General features: G+C 41.9%; 1 protein-coding gene across 11 annotated transcripts in view; it reads left to right on the top strand.

Annotated features, from left to right (window-relative positions):
* The window catches only part of tenm3 (teneurin transmembrane protein 3), a 335,219-nt gene that overhangs the window by 224,808 nt on the left and 85,869 nt on the right, over positions 1 to 24,542 (top strand). For all 11 annotated transcript variants that reach the window (XM_076884527.1, XM_076884523.1, XM_076884525.1 and 8 more), the window contains 5 exons: positions 4,587 to 4,760; positions 5,836 to 5,900; positions 15,946 to 16,065; positions 18,557 to 18,640; positions 19,411 to 19,535. In XM_076884527.1, the coding sequence (XP_076740642.1) occupies positions 4,587 to 4,760; positions 5,836 to 5,900; positions 15,946 to 16,065; positions 18,557 to 18,640; positions 19,411 to 19,535 (568 nt within the window). The remainder of the gene's footprint in view (positions 1 to 4,586; positions 4,761 to 5,835; positions 5,901 to 15,945; positions 16,066 to 18,556; positions 18,641 to 19,410; positions 19,536 to 24,542) is intronic.

The following is a 24,542-nucleotide window of genomic DNA, read 5'->3' as shown; positions in this document are numbered from 1 at the left end:
ATGATGAATCATTGCATTGAAAAAAAGTTGAACACCTTGAGGGCTGGTGTAGGGAGAACCATCGGGTGCTAAATGTAGCCGAAACATAAAAGGTGATCATCGACTTTCACAAGGTGTGGATCAAGCATGCTCCCCCCTTCACCATCAGCGGCCAATCAGTAGAGGGAGAGGAAGATGTCAGGTTCCTAGGTGTGGAGATCTTGCAAGGTCTGAACTAGCATCAGAAAATCTCAGTGATCCAAAAAGCAAAGAAAGGAGTTTGAAACAAGTCCCTCTCCTCACCAGCATCCTCAGAATTTTTTTAAGTGGTGTGGTTGTCATAATGTGTGTCAGCGTGGTATTCTAGCTGCAGTATGTCAGACAAAACATGACTGCAGAGACTAGTTGGAGCAGCCGAGAGTTTCCTTTCCTCTGTCCAAGACCTCTTCCAGAGATTCTGCAGGAATAGGCCACTAAACATAATAAAGGACCCCTCACACCGTATCCATAAATGTTCTTAACTGATGCCATCAGGCAAACGGTTCCACGTTAACAGAGGCTGAACCTAGAGACTGAACCTACAGACTGAACCTGCAGACTGAACCTAGAGACTGAACCTAGAGACTGAACCTGCAGACTGAACCTGCAGACTGAACCTGCAGACTGAACCTACAGACTGAACCTGCAGACTGAACCTAGAGACTGAACCTGCAGACTGAACCTACAGACTGAACCTACAGACTGAACCTGCAGACTGAACCTGCAGACTGAACCTACAGACTGAACCTGCAGACTGAACCTAGAGACTGAACCTGCAGACTGAACCTACAGACTGAACCTACAGACTGAACCTACAGACTGAACCTGCAGACTGAACCTGCAGACTGAACCTGCAGACTGAACCTAGAGACTGAACCTGCAGACTGAACCTGCAGACTGAACCTACAGACTGAACCTGCAGACTGAACCTAGAGACTGAACCTGCAGACTGAACCTACAGACTGAACCTACAGACTGAACCTGCAGACTGAACCTAGAGACTGAACCTGCAGACTGAACCTAGAGACTGAACCTAGAGACTGAACCTGCAGACTGAACCTGCAGACTGAACCTGCAGACTGAACCTACAGACTGAACCTGCAGACTGAACCTAGAGACTGAACCTGCAGACTGAACCTACAGACTGAACCTGCAGACTGAACCTAGAGACTGAACCTGCAGACTGAACCTACAGACTGAACCTACAGACTGAACCTACAGACTGAACCTGCAGACTGAACCTAGAGACTGAACCTGCAGACTGAACCTAGAGACTGAACCTAGAGACTGAACCTGCAGACTGAACCTACAGACTGAACCTGCAGACTGAACCTGCAGACTGAACCTGCAGACTGAACCTACAGACTGAACCTACAGACTGAACCTAGAGACTGAACCTGCAGACTGAACCTACAGACTGAACCTACAGACTGAACCTACAGACTGAACCTGCAGACTAGGGCTGGGCGATATATCAAAAAGTTATCGTTACCGAAATTTATGACTCTCATCGACGTCATTTTGCCCATGTCGGTAAATTCGGTATTTAAAAAAAAGAAAAGGCATGTGCAGGTTGGCGATGTTCATGTCCCTTTAAGACGCTGTGCTACGTTACAGACTTGACGGGGTGGAGTCACATGACTCTACTACCTGTAACAAGACGAGACACGGGTGAACAAATGGAGGACGATTTAAATGTTGAAGCAGCAGCGACGGAGGTAGAGCTGGTGGAGGAGGAAGAGGAGACGCTTGTTAACAAAAAAAATGCATCATCAATCGTTTGGGAACATTTTGGATTCAACAAGGATGATATTGATCAAAAAATTGTTAAATGTAAACTCTGCAAAAAGACTGTTGCGTCAAGTCAAGGTAACACAACCAACCTCTTCCACCACCTGCAGCACAACCATGTGATTCAATTCGAAGACATAAAAAAAGCTCAAAGCGAGAAGAGAGTAGGACCAGCAAAAACGTCTTCCTCCACCAGGCAGCGGTCAATAACCGAAGCATTTGCTAGTACTCAACTATATGAGCGAACTTCAAAAAGATGGCAAGAAATCACAAATGCTATAGGCTACCACATAGCAAAAGACATGGCTCCTATTGCTACAGTGGAACGCAACGGGTTCAGACACTTCATGAAAATAATTGACAATACGAACTCCCATCACGAAAATATTTTTCAAAAACTATCATTCCCAGCATGTACAGCACAGAGAGGGAAAAGGTTGCTGCTGAATTGAGATACGTTAAGCACGTTGCAGCCACATCCGATCTCTGGTCCAGCCGTACAATGGAGCCGTATATTAGTCTCACAGTTCATTACATCGACAACAAATGGGAGCTGCGTACCAGAGTGCTCGAGACGGCCTATTTTCCATCTGATCACACGGGGGAGATGGTTGGACAGGGGTTGAGAGCGATGCTGTCTGCATGGGACATCAGTGAAGAGGACCTTGTTGCTATAACAACTGACAACGGCCCAAATATTGTGAAAGCTGTCAAGCTCAATAAATGGACACGGGTGCAATGTTTTGGGCACAGGCTGCACCTGGCAATCGGTAAGTGTGTACATCTTAATATATTTGGGTGGTGACATCTGGTGTGTTTTAAAGTGACTTTAATTCTGTGCGTCATATTCAAAATTGAAAGTATTAATGTTTGAATAATGTTTATATAGGCATAAAATACTTAAGACTGCTGAGCAGCAGTGTATCCAGAAAGTTTTTACAGAAGACTTATTGTGAGACAGTGTTGATCATGTTGTGCTGTGAAATGTAGCAAAATACATGATTTTTAAAATGTTTTATTACTGTGCCAACCCTTTTTAACTTTGTAAATTAAAGATCCTGCCTGAAACCTGACATGGTCAATATGCTTGTGTTTCTTAGCAAGAACCTGGAGTAAACACTACTCAGGTAAACATCTACAACAGTAGTTTGATTGAACCGCTCAGGATACCAAGTCTGCTGCTGCCCCTTTTTGAAGTGCCCTGTTCAAGCCCTGCCTAATTTTAACTATCAGTGTTCTATTGAAGTTTTTTGCAAACAGCACTATTTAATGTTTTTGTTTAAGAGTTTATAGTTTTCACGAGTCACATGGCAGTGCTTAGTATTTATTATCGTTTTTTCTGTGTTCAATTGACATTTGTGTTTGTGACATTATTTGTTTACAAGTTCTAGTACCTCAAGGCCTTAGCAGAGATAGGCCTTTGTCCATGACGGCATTACATTTGCACAATCATTGTTTACTTTGTGAATAGCCAATGTGAAACATATTTATTATTAAACTATTTTGTTTACAAGGGATACACATTTTTTAGAGAGCATGGTTACATATTGTATCCTACACTTTTTATTTTGTTCAGTTAATAAATCTTAACCACTAAAAGTACTTACTACTATTGTCTTCATTTATTTTCAGTGACATTTTACAGTCCTTTAAAGTGGTAATAATATAATTGCAATGAATAGGTCTAGGGGGAATAATATTATCAAAATAACTGGAGGAACTATGCTGCCTGCCACAGCCCCATCAAATGAAGAAAACAAAAACGTTTGTTTCTTTGGCACTTGGGGTGGTTATCGTCCATTTATCGTTATCGAGGTTAACTGCTCAATTTATCGTGATATTGATTTTAGGCCATATCGCCCAGCCCTACTACAGACTGAACCTGCAGAATGAACCGCTTTCTCCCACAAGCTGTTAGAATGCTGAACTGGTGTTTAGGACATATACAGTACTACACCCAAGACTGTGTGGCAATGTTTCAACCTTAGTTTTGATTATTTGTCATTCCTACACAGTCACTTTTACCAAACTGGTATTAACCACTGGTTGCTGCTTACAGCCAGTGAGAGGCTATTTTACAGCTAGACGTCTTGGGCAGTGTGTGTGTTTGTGAGGTTGCTTAATTGACGTTTGTTTGTGTGTGTTTTTAAAGGTTTGTGTTGACCCTGAGGAAACACGCCTTTATTTTGCCTGCACTTGTTGGACAGCAAATTGAGTTTAACCCTTTAATGACCTCTATCTCATCAACATGATCAATACTTGCCATAATTTCAAAGTGCTATCGACAAAACTCTTTTTTTTTGTCTAAAATTAACATTGTTGTTAACAAAAAGTTGCCAAAAACACCCAATGTATCAAATGTGATACAAAAAATATCTAATAAAAACATATCATACACAACATGATATAGCAAAACAAAGTGGATTTTGTTATAAGGGTTATTAAACATCTCAGTTCTTTGATGGGCTGGGTCTCACAGGGTTTCCAGATTATTTGTGTAAGTTTCATGACTCTAAAGTTGTCTTGGAAGGTTGTGACACTGTGTTCATGAAATCTGTATAAAGGTCTGAGACACAGTACTGAAAACAAGCTTTGCTGTAGTTCGACAGCTCAGCCACTTGATTGTGGTGTGTAATGAGACTTATTTTCACACAGTCATTTGGCGCTGTCACCAAGTGGCAACACTGTAACACAGCAGTTCATTTCCTGTGTATGTAAAGAATTTCAGTATATGTAACTGTAACTAATGTGTTCCTCCCTTTTCTCTCTCACTGTAGGCACTTCCTCTTTAAAACAGGCACAGGCACTACCCCCCTCTTCTCCACAGCTACTCCTGGCTACACTATGGCAACAGGCTCAGTGTACTCCCCTCCTACCAGGCCGTTACCTAGGAATACTCTATCCCGCTCAGCCTTCAAGTTCAAGAAATCCTCCAAGTACTGCTCATGGAGGTAAAATGAATTTTTCACCTTATTGTCCATCAGTAAGAAAGAGTACCTGCAAGCACACGCTTTGACTTTACTCAGAGTTTCAGGAGTTTGGGGAGATGCTGGCAAACAAGCTCGAGTTAGACCACTCCTGGGCCAATTTGGCTACCGGGGTATGTTCTTCAGATGAGTGGGAAAAACACACAGCACACTTTGCATCCTGTCTCTTTCAAGAACTTTCCCAGAGAGCACAGAGAGAGGCGGTTCTCCCAGATCCACACAACTGAAGTGATTTCTCTTTTGTCCTCATAGAGATCACATTTGATCAGTTTTTGGGTCACTTGATAAATTAAATCAGTATATTTGTGTCGAGAAATAAATGCAAAATATGAAACTGTGTAAAGTGCATGACAGTCATTTTATTCACAGAAAGAGAGTTCATAGATATTTTTTTGTACTTGATAAGCATCAAATTTATCTTTTTATGCTTTGCTTCAGTAGAGTAGATGTTTATTTAAGTAGAATCAAAGAAAGTGGATCTATAAAACCATCAGCACGAGTGTGGAGCTCTCAGGTTCGAGGTAAACGATTGAAACAACTACAACAGGAGTGACAAGATATGCTGAGCAGAGCATTCATGAATGCTTTCATGTGTTGAGACTTTAAAGTAGAATCTAGAGAACAGCTGACTCTGCTATTTGTTTGCCTACCACAGATTTGTGGCTTATTGTAATGCCTTGGTAACTATTTTATATCCTTTAACTCTCCTTTTGCAAGTTCCACACAAACCAGAAACACTCGGTGCAGGGCGAAACTCTGATCAGATGTTATCTTCCACAGACATAGAGATGCAGATATATTTTATCGGCAGTGTCCAATGATGCAGATAAAATGACCAATGTTAGGAAGTAGCATGAGGTATTTTGGGAGTGGTCACACAAGGCTTCAAGCTGGAGCTAACGTTTGTTTGCAAAAATAAATACAATCCCCAATAAGATGGTGGGATTGGTAATTAAAATAAATGAGTGCTTCCAAAATTACTCCAGAAAACTGTGACACGTGTTACAACCTTTGTTTCCTTTGTTTCCTTTTTTCTCAGGTGTACAGCCCTCAGTGCAGTAGGTCTGTCTGTACTGCTGTCTGTCATGCTCTGTTACTGCATCGGTAAGCTAACACACACACACACACACACACACACACACACACACACACACACACACACACACACACACACACACACACACACCTATAATGCCACTGAATGACAAATGAAATCTTGTATTTGTGTCCACTGTTACTGTGAATTCCTGCCGTCTGTTCAGCGTCTTGATATAAGCCATCCTTGTGCTATTGTTGCTGCATGTGGGGGTTTTCTCTCTGTGGGATGAGCCCATCAGATAACCAGATAGTTAAGTTATTAAACCCACACTCGGCAGAGACATAATACCAAGAGACAACACCTGCATAACAGTACAAAAGAATGACTCGTTAAGATCGTCCCCTGACAACATTACAGTTAGGAAATGCAGTATCTGTAAGTATTCATATATTATGTCTGAATTTTCATCTTTAAAAAAAATAAATATATATATATATATATTTATATATGTATGTATGCGTCACTTTTCCAGCTGTGGTCATAAAAAGCCCTTCAGTGCTTTTCTTTCTCCCTGCAACACTTTCAAACTGTCAAAGCAATTTACTCCTTGTTAGATTGTGTGCAAGAAGGAAGAAGAGAAAAAACAGAGTCAGAGGGGAGTTTTTCTTTTTCCAAAGGTCATTGATTCCCACAATAGAACTAAAGCAATTACAGCTGAAGCTCAGACGGTCCTTGGACATGTAGATCCCTCGCCACTGGCTTTGTGGGCGGTGTGGTGTTGGTGGGTGGGGAGGGGGTCGGGGGAGCGACTGTAATGTCCACATTTTGACTTTTTTCTGGAAATAGAATTACGACTTTAATCTGGTACTTTCAACTTTATTCTCAGAATGCTCGGTGATATCTGTGTTTTTATTCGTGTGGCCCTGATACTACAAGCTAACGTCATACTGAGTAACAGTTTGATTACGTTGAGTTTATTTGCTAAATGCAAGTCACATTAGGCGAGGCCCACGTTAGAGCCATTTCAGAAAAGTTGCAGTAACAGTAACCACAGTCCTGCATAGCTGAGCAGGAGTGGGTGGTAGGCAGGACCGCGCTGTGATCTGAGATACAAGGCGGAAAGAAGAACGCTTTTTAAGAAATAAATGTCATAAGGTGGGAAAATAAACTTCCTGTCTGAACTAAGGAATCGACAAAAAGTGAGTGTGAAGCCAGGGAAGACACAGTGCTGTGAAAAAGTATTTTCCCAGAGGCCTGACTTTGGAATTCTTTGCATATTCATGACACTTAAATATTTCAAGTCATGAAACAAATGTTAAAATTATATAAAGATAACCTAAGTACATACAAAAGATGTAATCTGCCTATAATATTTGAATTGAAGGGACCCTCCCGACCCTCCTTGTTAATAATGAATTAACTGTGATTGGCCACATTTCTGGGAAAGCTTAGCTTCACTCACCCTGGTCTGATTACTGCCAGAGCTGCTGACAAAGTGAAGAAGGCTTAAAGACCTCAAATACAAACATATCCTCCTGTAACATGAAGAAACTCAGAAACAGATGAGACAACGCATGGATGGATGGAGCCTACAGTAAACAACATATATACACACCAGTGAAAGAACAAAGTCAATTTTAAGTTAGAAAACTGTCAAAGTAAAACTGACATTGTGTAAGAGTGTTAGACTTTGTGTTAATAAATAACACGTGCACTATAAATTTAAAAAAACAGGTGGGTGGAATCATATTTGTCACATTCATCTTGTATCTGCCACAGAGTGAAGTTATTATTCAGTTTTATAGAGACAGGAATGATCACCTGAAGCAGGTTGAACCGGTCTGAAGGAGCTCTGTAGCCTCGGTAGTGTGGAGCGGTGCGTCTCATCAGCTGTCCATGATGGAGAGCAGTTTGGAGCTTGTTCAGTGACCTCCTGGGACTCACTGACTCTGATGGTTCCAACTTTGTGAATCAGTTTGTTGTTCCTGCTGGCGTCTCTGCACTGATGCTGCCCGGTACACAGTCTATCAATACATAGTTTATCAATACAAGTATTAGATATATTAGTCACAACTATGAAGAAACTATAAAGGAAAAACCTGAAACGTAACTACAGGAGCAGTCACCGCAACGAGACCAACCCCCAAAACAAGTTTTACAGGTGGTCCACTGACACTTTTTGCCTCCTCGAGATTGCTTTTTTTTTTTTTACTAGTTTTGCATTTGCCTACCGTCACTTTGGTAGCGTAAGGCGATACTTGGACTGATGGACTAATTCTTGTATAGTGTTTTTCTACTTTACCTGACCACTTAAAGCGCTTCATGCCTCATTCGCCCTTTCATACAAGCACTTTCTTTCTATTTAACATTCACATGCATTCACACTGCAGTGGATGCAATGGAGAGCAACATGGAGTTAGTATCTTGCCCAAGGATATTTGGCATGCAGACTGGAGCATTCAGAGATAAAAACATCAACCTTCCAATTAATAGACGACCTACCTCTTGAGCTATAGTCACCCCCTAAACCTGGACTCTAGAAATGATGTGCAGGTAGTCCAAAACCTCCAGGAAAGCACATCAATATTGACATTTTGCTACCAGCACAGTCTCAAGGGCATGGAGGAGATTTCAGGAGACAGGCAGTAACTCTAGGATAGCTGGACAGGTAACTGCCCAGGTGCAGTCCTGTAGCAGAAGTATCTGCTCCTTTGTGCAACGAGGAACAGAGCCCTACAAAATAACCTCCAATTGGTGTGAATGTCTCCAACCAAAACCAAAGCTCCTGAGGAAAGCCTGAGGGTTCAGCGTCCTCTAGTGGGCTCTGTGAACACTGTCTGGCACAATGGAGGCTTACTGGCATTTGCCATAGAATAAAGGAATTGGCAGGCCCACCATGGGCACCCTGTGCCTTTTGCAGGTACACCCTGAGCACATGTTGCAAATGTGCAATGGTATGGAGAACGTTCTGCTGCCTGTAACTTCATTCAGCATGATGTTCTGGGGAGGCACAACCATGAAGGGCCACAGATGCACAGACCTCTGCAGGCTACTTAATGGCACCCTGACTTCCATCAGGTACCGGCTGTACTCCTTGGATCCATTGTCAGACCCTATGCTGGTAGCGTTGGTCCTAGGTTCTTCCTGGTGAATGACTATTTCATGTGGCGAGAGCATGCAGGCAGCTCATTGATGCCCAGGTCCAGATCCCCTGAGAGGAGAACCCTCCCCACACCCAGGATGTCATCTGTCATCTCATTCGGAGCCCTTATGCTGCACATGGGGGCCACACAAATCACTGAGTACTATTTTGTGTTACAGTGCAGTTTTCGGCTGCCAAGTTGCATAATTTCTTCGTCTTGATTTTCAGCGTGAGTATCTGTAGGTAGTACAAGGGGCAAAACAGGCTTCTATAGCTCAGCCTGCAGGGGTCACCCTGTAGCTCTCCATAAGACTTCTCTGTGGGTTTCTTCTGGCTTAAAAACAGTTAGCCCTCACAGTGAAGTCACACACACACACACACACACACACACACACACACACACAACAAGAAGATTGGTGATTTATGTTTCTGTGCATTTTCATATTTCTGCGTCCCAGGTGCTATATGTTCTTTTTCCTTCTGTTTGGTTTTTATTAGAGATGCAGCATTGGTACATTACATTGTGCATTTCTATTTGTGTGCTATCCTTTTATTATATTTTCTCCTAACTTCCCTTTTTCTATTCTTCCTGTCAGCTTAGCCATTGTCAATTTTCAATTAAATTATATTCATATAGCGCCAAATCACAACAACAGTCACCTCAAGATGCTTTATATTGTCAGGTAGACCCTACAATAATACATGCAGAAGAAAACCCAACAATCATATGACCCCCTATGAGCAAGCACTTTGGCAACAGTGGGAAGGAAAAACTCCCTTTTAACAGGAAGAAACCTCCGGCAGAACCAGGCTCAGGGAGGGGCGGGGCCATCTGCTGTGATTGGTTGGGGTGAGAGAAGGAAGACAGGCTAAAGACATGCTGTGGAAGAGAGACAGAGGTTAATAACAGATATGATTCAATGCAGAGAGGTCTGTAAACACATAGTGAGTGAAGAAGAAACACCCAGTGCATCATGGGAATCCCCGGCAGCCTATGTCTATTGCAGCATAACTAAGGGAGGATTCAGGGTCACCTGGTCCAGCCCTAACTATATGCTTTAGCAAAAAGGAAAGTTTGAAGCCTAATCTTGAAAGTAGAGATAGTGTCTGTCTCCTGAATCCAAACTGGAAGCTGGTTCCACAGAAGAGGGGCCTGAAAACTGAAGGCTCTGCCTCCCATTCTACTTTTAAATACTCTAGGAACAACAAGTAGGCCTGCAGAGCGAGAGCGAAGTGCTCTAATAGGGTGATATGGTACTACAAGGTCTTTAAGATAAGATGGGGTCTGATTATTTAAGACCTTGTATGTGAGGAGCAGGATTTTGAATTCTGGATTTAACAGGGAGCCAATGAAGGGAAGCCAATATATTATTACATTGTCTTATTATATGACATTATATTATACATATAATGTAGTGACTGGAAGAACACTGATAGAAATCAATCAATAAACAGATAAAAGAAAAAGAGGAGCCTCTAGATTCATAAAATCTTGGAAAAGCAAAATGTTTTTGGCACAACTGTGCATCCACTGTGGGTGGGCTGAACTGGGCTCAGAGTGAAGGCCTGGTCTGCTTTGGGGTAGTCAGTCTTCTTCATGCTGCAGACTTTTCCACAATGAAGTTTCTATTGCACTCTTCTCATTATGTTGTCAGTTCCACAAAGGTAATATAAAATATCTAAATAATATGAAATATTTGGTAGCAGAAAGCTGCTGACACCATGTGATGGATGAATGTATAGTTTTTAGATTGAATCTACCTTTAAATCCACAAGATTGTTCTACTGGTTTTTCGCTCTCGCATGATCGTTGCCCTCGCCATTATCCTCTTACCTTATGGCTCACACAGACGCCGACACATGCACATTCAGGCTGCTGTTGATTAGCCAGCACTCTCCCATGACCCTTTGCTCATGGCTCACTATGAGGGGTTGTGGGTAACAGGCTAGCACAGCAGGGCTCTAATTTAATGAGGCAGATGGTTGTCTATGTGTGTGCAGAATAACTGCATTAGTGTGTGTTGAGCGTCGTAGGAGGATCCACAGCAGGGGTTTCTCTCAATAAATGTTGCCATGTTAAATCAGTAATTGGTCCTTGACACAACTCACTGTAATATGTATTACAGTGAGAGTGCAGAAATCAGATATTCACGAATTCTTTTAAGTTCCAGACAGTAGAGACATTATAGAGGTGGAGCTTTGCTATTAGAACAATGTCATGTGTCACAATAATGTTGATCCTAGAAAAAAATAGCTCTGGAAAAAAAAATTGGCTTAAGATTGTCACACAGAATATATCAACAGATTATATTAGTTGTTAACCTTTCTGTTTTTAAAGCAGCTACCTGTATTTTGTGATGAAGGTGTTGTTCAGCCTAAGGAGCTTGGAAAGAAAATCGTCTGAACTTCTGTAAGTTTTCTTGAAGGCGTTTCATCCCAGAAGGTTCTTCAGTTCTAAGAGCAATTGGCTGTGAGTCCCAGATTTAAGCCCTATGGGAGTGTCCGAAAGAGGGACATGGACCCCCTATTGATCCTCTAACTCACTAAATATATGAAGTGTTAAATGTGATATGTAGTCTGAAGCAGTGATGTGGTGGCTGTAGCTCAGAAGGTAGAACAATCTGCCAGTTAGTGGTTTAGTCTTTACCTGGTCCTGTGTGAGAGTTAAAGTGTCCTTGGACATACTGAAGCTCAAAGTTGTTGTTTGTTGGTGAGCTTGACAGACACAAAGTGCTGTTTAAGTTTGAATAAATGTGGCTTGTAAAAACAAGTGCTCTGAATGTGCAATGAGACTAGAAGTGAAATAAATAATGAAAAAGATGCTAATGATACAATTGTTATAACATTGTTGTATTTACATTTTTGTGTCATAACAAATTATCCAATCAAGCTATTTAGGAGAAAACACAAACATCAAGATAAGCTGTGGATGTCAAAGTGCTTAGAAAACACAGGAAAAGACTGTTTTTACAAGGTATCACAAGTGTGATAGTGTTTTATGTGTGTCTAGATTATGAACACTAATTGGTAAATTATTAACTAGTATTAAAAAGAGTAGATGAATTCGTCGTTCTCCATTTGGAGCATGTAGATAGCGTTATTGATGGGAACTTAATGTTTGTTTGTGTGTTTTATAACTTCTGCTTTCTTTTTTATTTTTAAATGTATTTTGTTTTTCATTTTATTTATATTTGTTCAAAATAAAGCTGTCAATCAAAAATGTGAAGTGTTTTATAAATAGCACTCCATGTTCATGTGCATCATACTTATTGGAGATGAAAAGATAACTGCGATACTGTAAAAACAGTTTATGTGCCTGGCTGAGTGTGGGTTTCCTTTCAGACAGACATCTGATTATCTATGGGCTTGATGATAGAAAAAGTATTTTGATCTGGATCAAATTAATCCCGCACTACAGATTTCCTCAGATACATAACAAATTTACAACTTTTTTATGTCTATAATTAAATCTAGAAGTCATCTTTACAGACTTTTGTTGAATTGAAAAACTGTTGCCTGTGTACTAGGATGTTTTGAATTGTTTGGCAAGTCCAACACAATGAGATGGCCAACAAGACAACGGTTACAGGTAAAGGAACCCTGAGACAGATGGAATAAAACAAAAAACTATCTGTATTTTAAAAATGAGGAAGAAAACACAAAATCCAAATAACAAAATGTTTCATAAGGGGAGAAAAAATAGCTTCAGCTAATAAATGCAAGGCACTGGGGGTAAATAAACTACCAAAATAAAACAGGAGCTAAATAACCATTAACAGGGAAAGGCATAAAATTATATAACAGAGGGGGAAAGACGCAGGAGGACTAAACCCTCTGAAACAAACAGAAACTGGAACAATGAAATAAAAGATGAAAATACAGGGCTAAGAAAAAGTGTTTGTCCCCGTCCTCAAAGAACCCAGACCAACATCAAAGTACCAGAACAACATCAAAGAACCCAGACGAACATCAAAGAACCCAGAACAACTTCAAAGTACCGAGACCAACATCAAAGAACCCAGACCAACATCAAAGTACCAGAACAACATCAAAGTACCCAGACCAACATCAAAGAACCCAGACCAACATCAAAGAACCCAGAACAACTTCAAAGTACCGAGACCAACATCAAAGAACCCAGAACAACATCAAAGTACCCAGACCAACATCAAAGTACCAGAACAACATCAAAGTACCCAGACCAACATCAAAGAACCCAGACCAACATCAAAGAACCCAGAACAACTTCAAAGAACCCAGACCAACATCAAAGTACCCAGAACAACATCAAAGTACCAGAACAACTTCAAAGAACCCAGACCAACATCAAAGAACCCAGACCAACATCAAAGTACCAGAACAACATCAAAGTACCCAGACCAACATCAAAGAACCCAGACCAACATCAAAGAACCCAGAACAACATCAAAGTACCCAGACCAACATCAAAGTACCAGAACAACATCAAAGTACCCAGACCAACATCAAAGAACCCAGACCAACATCAAAGAACCCAGACCAACATCAAAGAACCCAGAACAACATCAAAGTACCCAGACCAACATCAAAGAACCCAGACCAACATCAAAGAACCCAGAACAACTTCAAAGTACCGAGACCAACATCAAAGAACCCAGACCAACATCAAAGAACCCAGACCAACATCAAAGTACCCAGAACAACATCAAAGAACCCAGAACAACATCAAAGAACCCAGAACAACATCAAAGTACCCAGACCAACATCAAAGAACCCAGAATAACATCAAAGAACCCAGAACAACATCAAAGTACCCAGAACAACCTCAAAGAACCCAGAACAACCTCAAAGAACCCAGAATAACATCAAAGAACCCAGACCAACATCAAAGTACCCAGAACAACATCAAAGAACCCAGAACAACATCAAAGAACCCAGAATAACATCAAAGAACCCAGACCAACATCAAAGTACCCAGACCAACATCAAAGAACCCAGAACAACATCAAAGAACCCAGACCAACATCAAAGAACCCAGAATAACATCAAAGAACCCAGAACAACATCAAAGTACCCAGAACAACCTCAAAGAACCCAGAATAACATCAAAGAACCCAGACCAACATCAAAGTACCCAGAACAACATCAAAGAACCCAGAACAACATCAAAGAACCCAGAATAACCTCAAAGAACCCAGAACAACCTCAAAGAACCCAGAACAACATCAAAGAACCCAGACCAACATCAAAGTACCCAGAACAACATCAAAGAACCCAGAACAACATCAAAGAACCCAGAATAACCTCAAAGAACCCAGAATAACATCAAAGAACCCAGAACAACATCAAAGAACCCAGAATAACATCAAAGAACCCAGACCAACATTAAAGAACCCAGACCAACATCAAAGTACCCAGAACAACATCAAAGAACCCAGAACAACATCAAAGAACCCAGACCAACATCAAAGTACCCAGAACAACATCAAAGAACCCAGAACAACATTAAAGAACCCAGACCAACATCAAAGTACCCAGAACAACATCAAAGAACCCAGAACAACCTCAAAGAACCCAGACCAACATCAAAGAACCCAGAACAACATCAAAGAACCCAGAACAACCTCAAAGAACCCAGAACAACATCAAAGAACCCAGAACAACATTAAAGAACCCAGACCAACATCAAAGTACCCAGAACAACATCAAAGAACCCAGAACAACCTCAAAGAACCCAGACCAACATCAAAGAACCCAGAACAACATCAAAGAACCCAGAACAACCTCAAAGAACCCAGACCAACATCAAAGAACCCAGACCAACATCAAAGTACCCAGAACAACATCAAAGAACCCAGAACAACCTCAAAGAACCCAGACCAACATCAAAGAACCCAGAACAACATCAAAGAACCCAGAACAACCTCAAAGAACCCAGAATAACATCAAAGAACCCAGAACAACATCAAAGAACCCAGAACAACCTCAAAGAACCCAGAATAACATCAAAGAACCCAGAACAACCTCAAAGAACCCAGAATAACATCAAAGAACCCAGACCAACATCAAAGAACCGTGGCTCTCACTTGCCTCAGATAAGATATTGTTCATGATTCAAGGTTGAGATAAAGACTGGCAGAGTTCCAAAGAACAAACCTCTGCTGACTAAAGGAACACACAGACGTGTTCATGATCCACAAGACTTTTTGGAAACTATTCTGTGGAATTATGGCATAATATTTAAACATTTTGAAAGGTTTGCATCCTGTTACATGTGGTGCAAAATGAACAGCATTCCATAAAAAGGTCAAATATGGTGGTCGTAGTATGATGGGCTGCTGTTGCTTTGCTGCTTCAGGATCTGGATGACCTGGCGTGACCTTAAACAGGCTGTTCTCATAACCCTCCAATTTTATAGAAAGACGACATGGACAACATTCTTCCGCGGGGATGTTGAAATCCATATCGCAAACACTTACTCTTCTCGCTGCCAGCAGCACAACTTATTATTGGGCAATTCTTTTTTCACACAGGGCGAGACAGGTCCATTGTTTTTCACTTAATAAATCTGATTTTCATTTAAAACTGCATGTTCAGTGTTAGTCAGGTTTGTTTGTGATCTGAAACATGTGACACGCTTGCTCATTTTGTTTCAACATAATTCTGAGGCTCCTTGTCCTGTAGGAGTGAACAACAGTTTGAGCTGAGATCTGTGATGAGCTGTGTGGTTGTGGATGTTTCTGTAGCTGGTGGATACTCGTTTCACTTTTTATCCTACTTATTTCTCAACTGAGATGTAGCAGGAGATGAGCTTGATGTTTAAAGTTGTCTGATGCTTTAACACAAACACACACCTGATGCTTGTTTATGTGTGTGTGTGGAGGTGAGCGAATGGTTAGACTGGTGTTCGCTTGCATATTTGAGTGTCTAATAGATTACTGCTGAACACTAAACATTTTGCCCCCCTGTTCGTCTGCTCCTCTTTGCAGCCATGCACCTGTTTGGTCTAAACTGGCAGCTTCAGGAGAGTGAGGGATACGGAGCCTTTGAAAATGGAGGTGGAGGAAGAGACACAACACCCAACACATTTATAGTGTCTACAGACAACAGTGAGTCCCTGCTTAAAGAATTTTTCCTTCCCTTTCTTTTGACATTAAAAACAATAAAAGCTGTGGAAAAGAGCTGGACACAGGAGCCCAGGATAGCCTTCAGAGTTTACCACATATTATAATCTGCCACTCACTCTCAGAGGTCAGGGTTTCTCTCAGCCCTTTTCAGAGTCTGATGTTTGATATCACTTTGATGCTTGGCAGGCACACACACACACACACACACTGAGTTGGACTTGAACAACACCCTTAACTGGCTTTTTGAAGATGGAGATGTAGTGACCCTGCTCTGAGTCCCTCTGGACTCGAGGCAGAAGACAGGAAATGGACAGTACAACTCAAAGCAACCAGATACAAACCAAACAGATTTTCACATCAATAACATGCTTTGTTTTTAAGTTATGCAGTCTGAAAACTTATTTTGAAGGCAGTGACTAACAGCATTGCAAAGAAACCAGAGAAGTATTGTAAAAGAAAAATGAGTGTAACAGGTAACAGAGATGTAGGACAAAAGCCACGGCTGCTGACCTCACCCTGCCAGTCACGCTTTTGTTAAATGTGCAGCTTTTCTGTTCTGTGGTTATTCTCTCTCTTTGTCTGCCTGTCAGACTCTTTTAGTTTCATGTCTTCATTTTCTCAGCTTTTCTTGCCTTTTTTTCTCAATTCGTTCTTTTCTTTTTCTCGCTGCTCATCCCTTCTGTTCACACCACAAAGCAGTGCTGAATAAAACTTAAAATGAGCGAGATAACAGCAGCACACACCGACTGTTGGAGGATGTTTACTGAAAGCTGTGAGGGCTCTGAAATCGTTGTTTGGAAACAGAGAAAGACTATAAATGTTTCCTTTCTGCTGGAAAAAGTTTGCTCCCAAACTTTAAACTTACAACAGTTTAAATGGTAAATGGCCTGTATTTATATAGCGCTTTACTAGTCCCTAAGGACCCCAAATGAAAAAAAACACAATGAATGCACCCACATAAAAATGTAAAATATTCAGCTTCAGCACAAATACATTAAAGACAATATTTGTTTGTCAGGGATATGAGTCGAAAACAAGTCACAGATAATGTTAAAGAAAAGAAAGAAAGAGTTAAACAGGTTTAAACGATTTAGGCAAAGAATGAGTTAAATGGCAGTGTTGGAAAGCAGATCTCCACTCCTGTGTGTTAGCTGTTATACACAGGAAGAGTGAGGAGAACTACAGAAACGTCAGGGGTGGGAGTCTTTCTCACATAAGAAATAATAGTTTGCGTCTTTGTGTTATATGCAGCATGTCATATCAGCTAATGCATAGCACAGGTAAATATTCACACTCTGCTGACACACCTGAGCCAGTGCTGGTGAACACACTCTAGCTCTACTCTCTGCAAACTGGTGTGTGTGCCATGATTCCTTTGTGTGAAGGAACCTTTTCTCAGTATCAGTTAGTGTTAGTGTCACAGTCCACGACTGACACATTCAAGGACATTCAGTAAATCACATTGTTGCAGGTTTAAGGGCGTCTTTGCTTTAACAGTGTGGCAGTTCTGAACACAATAACATTAATAACACAACAGCCAAGTTAACTCATAATCCCGTCCATTACAGTATAATACATTCTGTCAACGTTTAGTAAGGTGTAGATTCTATAAAACATGCATCATTGACGTTTGTCCTTGTTGTTATGGCCCTCCCAGTCTTTTCTTTAATGGTTTGTGTGGTAGGTGTTCCAGGTTAACTGGTTTTTACTTTAACTGGTTAGATTTTTCTACAAATTCCACTTTCATTGTTCCAGATGTTATACCTGCAGATTATTCTTTACCCTCTTAAAAGCATGACATACACTGGAGTTTCTGTGTGAGGTATGGGGTACAGGTCAGGAGGAAGAACATGTCATCTACTAATCAAAGCAGTGGTGGTGGTTCAACTCCTGGCTGCTCGAGTCTGTGTGCCAAACATCCTTGAGCAACATATTAACCCCAAGTTGCTCTTTGTTGCGTTTCCTGTAGGCTGAATGTTGGATAGAAAGCACAGAAAAACATAGCAAAAGTGAATGAGGCAGGTTGTATAAAGCATCCAAGGTGCTTATACAACCTGCTCTGCAAGAGTAGAAAAGAACCAGCCCAGTTACCATTTACATATATAACTGTTAACCACAGGGATCAGCCACGTAAGCGTGCCAACACTTTCTGAGGTTCAGCTTTTGTTTTCTTTTGTGACTTTGCACTCACTCAAAAGAAAACCTTAATTAACCTGTAAGAAATCTCTGAGTGTTATTATATGTTCACTTACTTACTGTTTTCAACTGACCAAACATAATCATTTCTTCTGCAGTGAATTTTCTGTAGTGAAGTACCACAACCAATGTAACCTGTCTCCAGTGTCTGTTAGCTCTCTAGCAAGCACTGGTATTATCTCCGATGTCGATGATGGACAGTGTTCTTCCTACGTAGCCATGATGGTGGCTTTTAGAGCATCTCATGGATTCAGTTTGATGTGTTTTCCTTCTGCAGGTAAGATGCTTTTTCTAGAGAACAACACCATAGACACAGGAGAGGTGGATGTGGGGAGACGAGCCATACAAGATATACCTGCAGGTGAGCTGTGTACACAAATGCACCTGTGTTGGGATCTGCTGTGATTAATACTCTGTAAACTCAGTGTAACATTTCCAACACCCCACACCAGTTTGTAGGATTGTTACATCGTGTAGTGGAATCTTTCTGTGTTTCACCTCCATGTTTCTGTTAATCAGTTATATCAGTGATGGCAGAGATTCTAACAATTCAGTGGAGTGTGTTACTTAAATCTACTACAAAGAGGAACGTAATCATATTATAATAACTACACTTGCAAACAAGGCAGCACAGTGGCGATTAGCACTGTTACACACAGCAACAAGGTCCTGAGTTCAATACCCCCACCTGCCCGGGGCCTTTGCGTGGGTTCTCTGGCTTCACAGTCCAAAGACTTTCATTATCTAAATTGTGAGGATGGAGTTATAAATATTCCACATGTGAGGAACTCTGCATCTGTAGCACTGTGAATGAAATCACTAGTTTTGTTTACTGGTTTTCACTTCTGACATTATTTTCGAGTGTGTCACAGTAATAAGCCTTAAAGGTTAAACGGCTTTCTTGAAATGAATTCCTTTGCCACATATTTATGAATAAGACGCAGTAGTAACTTGTTGTGCTACAACACCACACGCAGTTGCAGGAAACAGAAGTCGATGGGAAATGAATAACAAATCACACTGTTTTTATAAAGACAATTAACACTGAGAAGGCGGCATTTCTGAAAGTCAGTTGGGGAGTGTTAATATTTAAATCACTGACGTTAATGTTGTTCTGTTTCTTTATTCAAGGTGTGTTTTGGAGGTCCCAGCTGTATATCGACCAACCACAGTTCCTGAAATTCAACATTTCCGTCCAGAGAGATGCTCTTGTTGGTGTGTATGGACGCAAAGGCCTACCACCTTCACATACACAGGTAACACGGGAATGCAAATGTTACCAGGACTACTTTAGAACTACTGCACCAACATATTGGAGAGTGGAAAAAGTGCATGAAGTGATATTTTCACCATTTGAAGTACTAATGAAGTAATGTCTAGCTTTAATCATTGATTCAAACAGCAGTGATAGAAAATGACACCTGAGTGATTTTCACGTTGTCGTGCGATGACATAGGTTCAAGTTTTTGCCATTTGGCAGTCAGCATTGACTTTTAAGAGACTGCTAATATATCCTCTGTGCCTCTGTGTCCATCCTTTCATTGTTAATAACATTCAGGGCTCTAGAGTGCGACCAAATATTTCAATGGTGCGACTAAAAAAAAAAAATTGGTAGCAGCAGTGCAACCAGCTGTTCCAGTAAAAAAAAAAAAAGTCTCTGAAAGTCCGTGTGGTCAACAACTGACACACATCATGCCCCTGTCGTGTGTCCCAATCAGACATAGTCGTGGGGCGACCGTGGCTCAGGGGGTTGGGAAGCGTATCTGTAACCGGAAGGTCGCCGGTTCGATCCCTGGGCTCTCTGTCCTGGTCGTTGTGTCCTTGGGCAAGACACTTTACCCTACTTGCCTACTGGTGTTGGCCAGAGGGGCCGATGGCGCGATATGGCAGCCTCGCTTCTGTCAGTCTGCCCCAGGGCAGCTGTGGCTACAACCGTAGCTGCCTCCACCAGTGTGTGAATGTGAGAGAGAATGAATAGTGGCATTGTAAAGCGCTTTGGGTGCCTTGAAAAGCGCTATATAAATCCAATCCATTATTATTATTATAGTCAGGGGCGGGACCTCTATGATATGAGAGAGAGGTGAGTAGCTTGAATAAAGCGATATCGATTCATTAAATCCTGAATCGACTTTTAAATATAAACTTATTTTGCCAGAAACGCCAGAATCTCAGGTTAAAGCTCACAAAACTATTTCAACAACCATCATGAGAGCAGGTAACGGACTCCACACAAAGACGTAAACACAGAGCGGACCTCCATGCATCAGAATCAGCTTTCTGTTTCGCGGCTTTCTCACCCGACGGCCCGTACACGGACACGCCGACAGCTCGCTGACTCTGATGCGTCCGGTCCGCGCTTTGTGTTTACGGCTTTTTTGCGCGAGATTCTGATGCTGCAGGTTTTGTCTCTTTCCAACCAAAATTCACTGAACCAGCAGCAAAAGAAGATCCAAACTACGCTTCACATAAACCTCGTCATGAATTCCCTCTGACTTCTGCTGTTTTGCACTTCATGCACAGCTCTCTCTCTCTCTCTCTCTCTCTCTCTGTACTTCCCGTCTCAGATCTCTGTTTTCGGCATCATTCATGTGCTTATTACCCATCAGTCTACCGTTGTTTTAAAATGATGCAAAATTGCAGAATAGTTTTAAGTTTATCTGCAATAAAAAGCCAGGCCAGGAAAGTCTCCTTCATGTTTTTTTCTCTTTTATCCTCAGTTACTTTGACACAAACGCATCTGCTGTGATGTTCACACCTCTGATGAAGTCTCATGTGTATCAGGACTGATAAATGATCAGAATTATAATATTTCTGACTGTCTGAGGCAAAATTGAATCGAATCAGGACCTTGTGAATCGGGGTCGAATGGATTGTAGAAATCAGTGATGATACCCAGCCCTAGTGAGCCGTAGTGAGCAGCCTAGGCCTGACAGAAGTGGCTGCGATAGCACTGCCCAAGTGGCTCCTCCCCCAAACAGGCCGTCAGAGGAGCCGATGTGATGATTGAGTTTAACATTGTCTGCAATATTGCCAAAGAGTGCCAACGCACTTTAAGCACAAGCACCCATTCAGTAACTTGTCTTTCTTCTAGAAATGCACTCCAAATAAAGAACTTTGTGTTGACAAGATTGTTAGTAAATCATTTACAAATCAATTTTGTCTGCATAGACAGCAATTTCCCCCAAAAGTGCACATGTAGAACTGCTGTGTTAAGCGATGTGGTTGAAAACTTTGGGTGCGCCTAAGAAAAAAAGTTAGGCATAGCAGTGCAACCGTGGCAACAAGTTAGTGTAGTGCCCTGACATTATTTTCCAGCATCTGCGTGACTCATTTGTAAAAAACAAAAACAAAGCAACATTTTTTGAACAAAACAAAACAAAGTTCGGCTGAATGTTTTCGGTATTGCTGCGTCTCTGGTCTTTCTGAAGCTCTTTCACAGTTGCTGCTTCTTTGCTCATTTTTCCAGTGAATTTTCCTCTATTGGTCAAACGTATCTAAAGTCAGAGAAGGAAGCTGACTCAATGGGATGTGACCTTAAGTAAGTTTTAGCCCACTAAAGACTATTACTAATTATTAATTAATAAGTAATCTGGGAAAGGATAAGGAACTCATTTAGACAACAGATTACCTTCAAGAGAGAGTGACCTAACTCACCACTGAAGGCCTCAGGGGAGCAGAACGACGGAGAGGAAGTGTCAGAGCAGGTTCAGAGCTCGGGGACCAGGTTCGGCAGCCTTGGTGTTAGGGTTTGAATCATGGCGTATATCTCATTGGTGAATTTTCAGAAGAGAAGATAATCTGTTTATGTTGACCTAAAACATTATCCTGACATGGAACATGCAGAGTCTGTACATAACCAGATTGTTCTGTTATGTTGGCTGAACTCCAGTAAAGGCCTGACACAGGACCTGAGAGCTGCATCTGGCCCTTCAGCTGATCATCGACTGTTCGCTGAAGCCTGATGGTGTCGATGGGATCTGGTTAGAATTGGAACCATTTGACTGGCAATGGCTTCATGTTTGAGGATGACAATGGTCCCAAACACACGGCCAGTGCAGTAAAAGCATACTCGGATAGAAAAAACACACAATGGAAAGCTTGCAGTACTGGACTGGCCTCTCACAGTGTCAGCCTCAACATTATTGAAGTGCGATCATTCTGACAGAGAACAGAAAGAAAGGCAGCCGAGATCCAAAGACGGACCTTGGAATCTCCTTCAAGAAGCCTGGAGAATACTTCAATAAATGATGAGAAAATTACAGGTGGCACATATCATGTGGCTGTTTCTGTTTATGCTCGGTCATGTCTGAAAGGGACTGAGAGGAACCTTCATTTATAATGTAAATATAGATGAAAGGGCATCTGTCAAAAGGTTAGAAGCTATGTTATGCATTCAGCATACAGAGCTGACTCATTTAATTGTGGTGTATGTGTGCAATAGTTGCCATGGTAATGTAGGTCATGACCCTGGGATGAGATTTTGTAGGCAAAGGACGACATGATATGTTTCCAACTGAGACGATATTGATGTTTTTATCTTTACGCCTGAAAATGAAACCTCACTGAACCAGTGGCTGCAGCTGATATCTGTTCACTACTATAACATTTAGGACAGTTTGTCGTCGTCCCTAGTTCGTCTGACTTTTCTACTTTCAACAAATTTCCGAAATGCTCAGAAAAGCGCATCAAATCAACACAGGAACGACGGCGCCGTCCTAGTGGCAGCCTAAGGCAGCTGCTCTCCGACTCTCTGATTCTGATTCAAGTTATAAATATTTCACAGGCAACTTTGCAAGTGAGTGAAGTGCTTCATAAATCTTAGTCCAAAATGAATATAAGCTTCTTCACTAAACTATTCCTTTAATGACGACATCTCTGTGTTCTGTCAGAGGACTAATCCACGCAGTCACACAGCTCAGTGTTAGCACTTTAGATGACTTTGCTTCCTGTAAAAGGGAGTTTTCCCCTTTCACTCATTGTTTTCTCTATTACTGTTGTTGTGAAATGGTCCATTACACACAGAGCGAATTTCATAGACGTCTGTTATGTCATGTGAATACTCAGAGTTTAATTGGTGATATATTTAAGATTCACCTAAGACCATGTGACAGCATCGTGGCCGGTTTAGCTCAGTGGGCTGTGTGGCTGAGAGCGGCTGGCCAGGGTTCGAGGCTGACCTCTGTCCTTTCTGCATGTGTTTTATTTAAAGGGACAGTGCAGTCTAACATAGTCCAAGTGCAAAACATGAAACTTGTCATGGTCCTGCGGCCATGACTCAGTGACTTTATGTTTATGTTCTTTATTGTTATTACTTTCATTATTATTCATGGCTGTTTTGGGATGGTTTGTGTTTGGGATTTTAGACACTGGGTTCTGGGTTTGTGCTCCCTCTGTTGGTCCCTGGTGTTAGTGTTCCCCTGTCTCGTCAGGTTAATCAGGTCCAGCTGTTTCCCCCACCTGTGTGTGATTTCCCAGTGTCTCTTTGTGTACTTATAGTGTGTGATTTCCTCTGCTCCTCGTCGCGTCGTCTGTCTTCATACCTGGTGTAATCCCCTGCGTGCTCTCCCTGCTGTTCTCCCTGCTGTTCTCCCTTCATGCTCAGGTTTGCTATTTCTTTGTGTAGTTTCTCCCAGTTAGTTCATCCTTAGTTCTGTTTTACCATCCCCACTTTATATTGGATATTATCAATAAATCACCCTCACACCTGAATAAGTGCTGCGTTTTGAGTCCTCCTTCCGCTCTCCACACGGCCGCTGCCCCGGACCGTGACAGTACGACGCGACCACAACATGGACCCAGCAGCGCTTAACCCGTCCAGGGAGCTACGGGAGAATCTAATCGATGCCACACAGGAGCTTATTGACCTGTGGCTGGAAAACCCGGGCGGGGAGTCCCAGCGCGCTATAGAGAGGCGGCTACAGCGTCTGGTGACCGGTCTCCCATGGCTTCTAGGCTCGCTATGTCTGTGGGAGCGGGAGTTTCTCCTTTTGGACCTTGGACTACACCCCCCGTCTGCATTCACTTTCGAGCAGCCCGATGCGGTGAGTGAGCGGGATGCATTGCTTTCCCCAGTTTCCGGGACTTTGTTTTCTGGGGCTATTCAGAGCGGGATGGGAGGCTGTATGGATCGCTTACCTACCTTCGTGGTAACGGATCCTTCCCAAGTGGGCGTGTACAAACCCGCTGCAAAACTGACAGACTGTGTCTCTGCCGCTCCTTCTGAGCCAGGACTTTATTGCCATTCTCCGGCTCAGTTCTGTGTC

This window comes from Maylandia zebra, linkage group LG6 (assembly GCF_041146795.1).
Source record: "Maylandia zebra isolate NMK-2024a linkage group LG6, Mzebra_GT3a, whole genome shotgun sequence".
Lineage (NCBI taxonomy): Eukaryota > Metazoa > Chordata > Actinopteri > Cichliformes > Cichlidae > Maylandia > Maylandia zebra.
This window is presented reverse-complemented; position numbering and strand designations above follow the sequence as displayed.